General features: G+C 61.5%; 1 protein-coding gene across 1 annotated transcript in view; it reads left to right on the top strand.

The window, feature by feature from the left end:
• Positions 1–471: 471 nt before the first annotated feature.
• Positions 472–8,508, top strand: part of LOC144676115 (nicastrin-like) — a 17,164-nt gene continuing 9,127 nt past the window's right edge. Inside the window, exons 1-3 of the mRNA XM_078536622.1 lie at positions 472–567; positions 4,154–4,241; positions 4,750–4,907. Of these exons, the coding sequence (XP_078392748.1) occupies positions 496–567; positions 4,154–4,241; positions 4,750–4,907 (318 nt within the window). The 5' untranslated portion in view covers positions 472–495. The remainder of the gene's footprint in view (positions 568–4,153; positions 4,242–4,749; positions 4,908–8,508) is intronic.

Genomic DNA, 8,508 nt, shown 5'->3' with positions numbered 1-8,508 from the left:
ACTCCCGGAGACCCCCTGTCAATACTAACACACTCCCGGGGACCCCCTGTCAATACTAACACACTCCCGGAGACCCCCTGTAAATATTAACACACTCCCGGAGACCCTCTGTAAATATTAACACACTCCCGGGGACCCCCTGTCAATATTAACACACTCCCGGAGACCCCCTGTCAATACTAACACACTCCCGGAGACCCCCCTGTCAATACTAACACACTCCCGGGGTTCCCCCTGTCAATACTAACACACTCCCGGAGACCCCCTGTCAATATTAACACACTCCCGGAGACCCCCTGTAAATATTAACGGACTCCCGGAGACCCCCTGTAAATATTAACACTCTCCCGGAGACCCCCCTGTAAATATTAACACACTCCCGGGGACCCCCTGTAAATATTAACATGCTTCCTGCTCATTCAGCAGCGTTTTAACCTGCAGTTATTCTCTCTCTTCCCCCCAACGCTGCAGGCACTCACAGGCGTGGGGACGGCGATGGCCCGGACTCTGTACCGTCAGGCCGGGGGCAACACCAGTCTGGAGAACATCACGGCCAACCCGCAGACGGTGAGTGCGAAGAGAGGTGGCGTCTCTGCGCGCAGAAGGGAGTGCCGGAGAGCAGGGTGGGAGGGGAGCCGAGACCGCTGCATCATCGGCTGGGGAGGGACTGCCATTTCCTCACCTCCGCAGGCCTCAACCGTTTCACAGAGGCTGAAGGGCTTCTTTTGACAGGTCGTCAGCGTTGGGAGACAGGGCTGTTCATTTTGGCACAGAGCGATTCCAAAAACAGCGCTGATGAAGCCGCTGATTGTCTTTCCGAATCTCCCCAACGTTCGCTGAAATAACATGAACTGCGGCGTTCCCTGGAGATCTCCCCCGCTCTCCCTCTCGAGACAGGCCGTGCCATCTTTTCCGTCCACCTGGATGCTCGGAAGACGCCTCAGTGTAATGTCCCCTCCGTCAGTGCGGCACTTCCTCAACCTCGGGGGAGTGAGGGGGAGAGTGGGATTAGACTGGGTGGGGTATTAAAGGGTGCGGGGAGTGAGAGTGGGATTAGACTGGGTGGGATATTAAAGGGTGCGGGGAGTGAGAGGGGAGAGTGGGATTAGACTGGGTGGGGTATTAAAAGGTGCGGGGAGTGAGAGTGGGATTAGACTGGGTGGGATATTAAAGGGTGCGGGGAGTGAGGGGGAGAGTGGGATTAGATTGGGTGGGATATTAAAGGGTGCGGGGAGTGAGAGGGAGAGTGGGATTAGATTGGGTGGGATATTAAAGGGTGCGGGGAGTGAGGGGGAGAGTGGGATTACACTGGGTGGGATATTAAAGGGTGCGGGGAGTGAGGGGGAGAGCGGGATTAGACTGGGTGGGATATTAAAGGGTGCGGGGAGTGAGGGGGAGAGTGGGATTAGACTGGGTGGGATATTAAAGGGTGCGGGGAGTGAGAGGGGAGAGTGGGATTAGACTGGGTGGGACATTAAAGGGTGCGGGGAGTGAGGGTGAGAGTGGGATTAGACTGGGTGGGATATTAAAGGGTGTGGGGAGTGAGGGGGAGAGTGGGATTAGATTGGGTGGGATATTAAAGGGTGCGGGGAGTGATGGGGGAGAGCGGGATTACACTGGGTGGGATATTAAAGGGTGCGGGGAGTGAGGGGGAGAGCGGGATTAGACTGGGTGGGATATTAAAGGGTGCAGGGAGTGAGGGGGAGAGTGGGATTAGACTGGGTGGGATATTAAAGGGTGCGGGGAGTGAGCGGGAGGTGGGATTAGACTGGGTGGGATATTAAAGGGTGTGGGGGAGTGAGGGGGAGAGTGGGATTAGACTGGGTGGGATATTAAAGTGTGCGGAGAGTGAGGGGGAGAGTGGGATTAGACTGGGGGGGTATTAAATGGTGCGGAGAGTGAGGGGGAGAGTGGGATTAGACTGGGTGGGATATTAAAGGGTATGGGGAGTGAGGGGGTGAGTGGGATTAGACTGGGTGGGATATTAAAGGGTGTGGGGAGTGAGAGTGGGATTAGACTGGGTGGGGTATTAAAGGGTGCGGGGAGTGAGGGGGGAGAGTGGGATTAGACTGGGTGGGACATTAAAGGGTGCGGGGAGTGAGGGGGAGAGTGGGATTAGACTGGGTGGGGTATTAAAGGGTGCGGGGAGTGAGGGGGAGGGTGGGGTATTAAAGGGTGCGGGGAGTGAGGGGGAGGGTGGGGTATTAAAGGGTGCGGGGAGTGAGGGGGAGGGTGGGGTATTAAAGGGTGCGGGGAGTGAGGGGGAGGGTGGGGTATTAAAGGGTGCGGGGAGTGAGGGGGGAGAGTGGGATTAGACTGGGTGGGATATTAAAGGGTGCGGGAGTGAGGGGGGAGAGTGGGATTAGACTGGGTGGGACATTAAAGGGTGCGGGGAGTGAGGGGGGAGAGTGGGATTAGACTGGGTGGGGTATTAAAGGCTGCGGGGAGGGTGGGGTATTAAAGGCTGCGGGGAGTGAGGGGGAGGGTGGGGTATTAAAGGGTGCGGGGAGTGAGGGGGGAGAGTGGGATTAGACTGGGTGGGACATTAAAGGGTGCGGGGAGTGAGGGGGGAGAGTGGGATTAGACTGGGTGGGGTATTAAAGGGTGCGGGGAGTGAGGGGGAGAGTGGGATTAGACTGGGTGGGACATAAAGGGTGAGGGGGGAGAGTGGGATTAGACTGGGTGGGGTATTAAAGGCTGCGGGGAGTGAGGGGGAGAGTGGGATTAGACTGGGTGGGACATTAAAGGGTGCGGGGAGTGAGGGGGAGGGTGGGGTGTTAAAGGGTGCGGGGAGTGAGGGGGAGAGTGGGATTAGACTGGGTGGGATATTAAAGGGTGTGGGGAGTGAGGGGGAGAGTGGGATTAGACTGGGTGGGGTATTAAAGGGTGCGGGGAGTGAGGGGGAGAGTGGGATTAGACTGGGTGGGATATTAAAGGGTGTGGGGAGTGAGGGGGGAGAGTGGGATTAGACTGGGTGGGGTATTAAAGGCTGCGGGGAGTGAGGGGGAGGGTGGGATTAGACTGGGTGGGGTATTAAAGGGTGCGGGGAGTGAGGGGGAGGGTGGGGTATTAAAGGGTGCGGGGAGTGAGGGGGAGGGTGGGGTATTAAAGGGTGCGGGGAGTGAGGGGGAGGGTGGGGTATTAAAGGGTGCGGGGAGTGAGGGGGAGGGTGGGGTATTAAAGGCTGCGGGGAGTGAGGGGGAGAGTGGGGTATTAAAGGGTGCGGGGAGTGAGGGGGAGGGTGGGGTATTAAAGGGTGCGGGGAGTGAGGGGGAGGGTGGGATTAGACTGGGTGGGACATAAAGGGTGCGGGGAGTGAGGGGGGAGAGTGGGATTAGACTGGGTGGGGTATTAAAGGCTGCGGGGAGTGAGGGGAGGGTGGGGTGTTAAAGGCTGCGGGGAGTGAGGGGGAGGGTGGGGTATTAAAGGCTGCGGGGAGTGAGGGGGAGGGTGGGATTAGACTGGGTGGGGTATTAAAGGGTGCGGGGAGTGAGGGGGAGGTGGGGGTATTAAAGGGTGCGGGGAGTGAGGGGGAGGGTGGGGTATTAAAGGCTGCGGGGAGTGAGGGGGAGGGTGGGGTATTAAAGGCTGCGGGGAGTGAGGGGGAGGGTGGGGTGTTAAAGGCTGCGGGGAGTGAGGGGGAGGGTGGGGTATTAAAGGGTGCGGGGAGTGAGGGGGAGGGTGGGGTATTAAAGGGTGCGGGGAGTGAGGGGGAGAGTGGGATTAGACTGGGTGGGATATTAAAGGGTGCGGGGAGTGAGGGGGAGAGTTGGATTAGACTGGGTGGGGTATTAAAGGGTGCGGGGAGTGAGGGGGAGAGTTGGATTAGACTGGGTGGGGTATTAAAGGGTGCGGGGAGTGAGGGGGAGAGTTGGATTAGACTGGGTGGGATATTAAAGGGTGCGGGGAGTGAGGGGGAGGGTGGGGTATTAAAGGGTGCGGGGAGTGAGGGGGAGGGTGGGGTATTAAAGGGTGCGGGGAGTGAGGGGGAGGGTGGGATATTAAAGGGTGCGGGGAGTGAGGGGGAGGGTGGGGTATTAAAGGGTGCGGGGAGTGAGGGGGAGGGTGGGGTATTAAAGGGTGAGGGGGAGGGTGGGGTATTAAAGGCTGCGGGGAGTGGGGTGTTTGACCCTTTCTGCTGTGTCTCTTCCAGGTGACCCGGATGCTCTACACGTTCCTGGTGCAGCAGAATAACTCGTGGAGCCGATCGATCCTGAGCACGGACGCCCAGAGTATTGTGGGTAGGTCAGGGAACCACCCCCGCAATACCACACACCACCCCCCGCCCATCCCCCAGCCAAGGGGCTGCTGGGTTTTGGGTGGGTGCTCCTGTTACCTGCACCCCAGGGTGGACAGTGGTCACTGCGGAGCGCAGGGTGAGCCTGTCTGGGGGCAATGTCCACCCTCTATCTCGGGTGGTCTCTGACCTCGGTCGGGGTCTGTGTGGGGGGTGGGGAATAGGGAGCTTTCTTAACCCGCTGTGCATTCTGGGTAGAGAGGGCGGCCATTGTCGGGGGGAGCGTTTCACTCGCCGCACGGAAGCCCTTTTGCCGATCGGCCCGGCGACCGACTGCGAGCACCCCGACCTGCCCCGAACCCCCGACCCAAGGCACTGACCCCACACGCCTGAGCCCCCCACCCCAGCCCGTCACTCCCTCCCCTCTCTCAGTCACCACCCCACCCCTCCCTCTCTCTCTCTTGCTCACTCCTCTCTCTCTCTCTCTCTCTCTCTCTCTCCCTGCCCCACAGGTAAGGAGCAGATGATGTTCTATGTGTCCGCCAGTATCCACTTGAACACTCCCACGCTGTTTGTGCAGCACATCCTGGCCAACCTGACTGGGACGGCCACTAACCTGACCGAGGAGCAGTGTCGGAATGCAGACAAGAGGCCGGAGCAGGATAGGGACGTGAGTCTCCTCCCTCCTTTACCACCCACTTAGCACTTGTCTCTGCCTCCCTCTGTCTCCCTGCCTCCCTCTGTCTCCCTGCCTCCCTCTGTCTCCCTGCCTCCCTCTGTCTCCCTGCCTCCCTCTGTCTCCCTGCCTCCCTCTGTCTCCCTGCCTCCCTCTGTCTCCCTGCCTCCCTCTGTCTCCCTGCCTCCCTCTGTCTCCCTGCCTCCCTCTGTCTCCCTGCCTCCCTCTGTCTCCCTGCCTCCCTCTGTCTCCCTCTGTCTCCCTGCCTCCCTCTGTCTCCCTGCCTCCTCTGTCTCCCTGCCTCCCTCTGTCTCCCTGCCTCCGTCTCTGTCTCCCTGCCTCCGTCTCTGTCTCCCTGCCTCCGTCTCTGTCTCCCTGCCTCCGTCTCTGTCTCCCTGCCTCCGTCTCTGTCTCCCTGCCTCCGTCTCTGTCTCCCTGCCTCCCTCTGTCTCCCTGCCTCCCTCTGTCTCCCTGCCTCCCTCTGTCTCCCTGCCTCCCTCTGTCTCCCTGCCTCCCTCTGTCTCCCTGCCTCCCTCTGTCTCCCTGCCTCCCTCTGTCTCCCTGCCTCCCTCTGTCTCCCTGCCTCCCTCTGTCTCCCTGTCTCCCTGCCTCCCTCTGTCTCCCTGCCTCCCTCTGTCTCCCTGCCTCCCTCTGTCTCCCTGCCTCCCTCTGTCTCCCTGCCTCCCTCTGTCTCCCTGCCTCCCTCTGTCTCCCTGCCTCCCTCTGTCTCTGTCTCCCTGCCTCCCTCTGTCTCCCTGCCTCCCTCTGTCTCCCTGCCTCCCTCTGTCTCCCTGCCTCCCTCTGTCTCTCTGTCTCCTCTGTCTCTCTGTCTCCCTGCCTCCCTCTGTCTCCCTGTCTCCCTCTGTCTCCCTGCCTCCCTCTGTCTCCCTGCCTCCCTCTGTCTCCCTGCCTCCCTCTGTCTCCCTGCCTCCCTCTGTCTCCCTGCCTCCCTCTGTCTCCCTGCCTCCCTCTGTCTCCCTGCCTCCCTCTGTCTCCCTGCCTCCCTCTGTCTCCCTGCCTCCCTCTGTCTCCCTGCCTCCCTCTGTCTCCCTGCCTCCCTCTGTCTCCCTGCCTCCCTCTGTCTCCCTGCCTCCCTCTGTCTCCCTGCCTCCCTCTGTCTCCCTGCCTCCCTCTGTCTCCCTCTGTCTCCCTGCCTCCCTCTGTCTCCCTGCCTCCCTCTGTCTCCCTGCCTCCGTCTCTGTCTCCCTGCCTCCGTCTCTGTCTCCCTGCCTCCGTCTCTGTCTCCCTGCCTCCGTCTCTGTCTCCCTGCCTCCGTCTCTGTCTCCCTGCCTCCGTCTCTGTCTCCCTGCCTCCCTCTGTCTCCCTGCCTCCCTCTGTCTCCCTGCCTCCCTCTGTCTCCCTGCCTCCCTCTGTCTCCCTGCCTCCCTCTGTCTCCCTGCCTCCCTCTGTCTCCCTGCCTCCCTCTGTCTCCCTGCCTCCCTCTGTCTCCCTGCCTCCCTCTGTCTCCCTGTCTCCCTGCCTCCCTCTGTCTCCCTGCCTCCCTCTGTCTCCCTGCCTCCCTCTGTCTCCCTGCCTCCCTCTGTCTCCCTGCCTCCCTCTGTCTCCCTGCCTCCCTCTGTCTCCCTGCCTCCCTCTGTCTCCCTGCCTCCCTCTGTCTCCCTGCCTCCCTCTGTCTCCCTGCCTCCCTCTGTCTCTGTCTCCTGCCTCCCTCTGTCTCCCTGCCTCCCTCTGTCTCCCTGCCTCCCTCTGTCTCCCTGCCTCCCTCTGTCTCTCTGTCTCCCTCTGTCTCTCTGTCTCTCTGTCTCCCTGCCTCCCTCTGTCTCCCTGTCTCCCTCTGTCTCCCTGCCTCCCTCTGTCTCCCTGCCTCCCTCTGTCTCCCTGCCTCCCTCTGTCTCCCTGCCTCCCTCTGTCTCCCTGCCTCCCTCTGTCTCCCTGCCTCCCTCTGTCTCCCTGCCTCCCTCTGTCTCCCTGCCTCTCTCTGTCTCCCTGCCTCTCTCTGTCTCCCTGCCTCCCTCTGTCTCCCTGCCTCCCTCTGTCTCCCTGCCTCCCTCTGTCTCCCTGCCTCCCTCTGTCTCCCTGCCTCCCTCTGTCTCTCTGTCTCTCTGTCTCCCTCTGTCTCTCTGTCTCTCTGTCTCCCTGCCTCCCTCTGTCTCTCTGTCTCCCTCTGTCTCTCTGTCTCTCTGCCTCCCTCTGTCTCCTGCCTCCCTCTGTCTCCCTGCCTCCCTCTGTCTCCCTGCCTCCCTCTGTCTCCCTGCCTCCCTCTGTCTCCCTGCCTCCCTCTGTCTCCCTGCCTCCCTCTGTCTCCCTGCCTCCCTGCCTCCCTCTGTCTCTCTGTCTCCCTGCCTCCCTCTGTCTCTCTGTCTCCCTGCCTCCCTCTGTCTCTCTGTCTCCCTGCCTCCCTCTGTCTCTCTGTCTCCCTGCCTCCCTCTGTCTCCCTGCCTCCCTCTGTCTCCCTGCCTCCCTCTGTCTCCCTGCCTCCCTCTGTCTCCCTGCCTCCCTCTGTCTCCCTGCCTCCCTCTGTCTCCCTGCCTCCCTCTGTCTCCCTGCCTCCCTCTGTCTCCCTGCCTCCCTCTGTCTCCCTGCCTCCCTCTGTCTCCCTGCCTCCCTCTGTCTCCCTGCCTCCCTCTGTCTCCCTGCCTCCCTCTGTCTCCCTGCCTCCCTCTGTCTCCCTGCCTCCCTCTGTCTCCCTGCCTCCCTCTGTCTCCCTGCCTCCCTCTGTCTCCCTGCCTCCCTCTGTCTCCTGCCTCCCTCTGTCTCCCTGCCTCCCTCTGTCTCCCTGCCTCCCTCTGTCTCCCTGCCTCCCTCTGTCTCTCTGTCTCCCTGCCTCCCTCTGTCTCTCTGTCTCCCTGCCTCCCTCTGTCTCTCTGTCTCCCTCTGTCTCTCTGTCTCCCTGCCTCCCTCTGTCTCCCTGCCTCCCTCTGTCTCTCTGTCTCCCTGCCTCCCTCTGTCTCTCTGTCTCCCTGCCTCCCTCTGTCTCCCTGCCTCCCTCTGTCTCTCTGTCTCCCTGCCTCCCTCTGTCTCCCTGCCTCCCTCTGTCTCCCTGCCTCCCTCTGTCTCCCTGCCTCCCTCTGTCTCCCTGCCTCCCTCTGTCTCCTGCCTCCCTCTGTCTCTCTGTCTCTCTGTCTCCCTGCCTCCCTCTGTCTCCCTGCCTCCCTCTGTCTCCCTGCCTCCCTCTGTCTCCCTGCCTCCCTCTGTCTCTCTGTCTCCCTGCCTCCCTCTGTCTCTCTGTCTCCCTGCCTCCCTCTGTCTCTCTGTCTCCCTCTGTCTCTCTGTCTCCCTGCCTCCCTCTGTCTCCCTGCCTCCCTCTGTCTCTCTGTCTCCCTGCCTCCCTCTGTCTCTCTGTCTCCCTGCCTCCCTCTGTCTCCCTGCCTCCCTCTGTCTCTCTGTCTCCCTGCCTCTGTCTCCTGCCTCCCTCTGTCCCTCTGTCTCCTGCCTCCCTCTGTCTCCCTGCCTCCCTCTGTCTCCCTGCCTCCCTCTGTCTCCCTGCCTCCCTCTGTCTCCCTGCCTCCCTCTGTCTCTCTGTCTCTGTCTCCCTGCCTCCCTCTGTCTCTCTGTCTCCCTGCCTCCCTCTGTCTCTCTGTCTCCCTCCCTGTCTCTCTGTCTCCCTGCCTCCCTCTGTCTCTCTGTCTCCCTG

Source organism: Cetorhinus maximus, unplaced genomic scaffold (assembly GCF_964194155.1).
Source record: "Cetorhinus maximus unplaced genomic scaffold, sCetMax3.hap1.1 HAP1_SCAFFOLD_1361, whole genome shotgun sequence".
NCBI lineage: Eukaryota > Metazoa > Chordata > Chondrichthyes > Lamniformes > Cetorhinidae > Cetorhinus > Cetorhinus maximus.
Note: the sequence above shows the minus strand (reverse complement) of the source record. Positions and strands in the feature narration are given on the sequence as shown.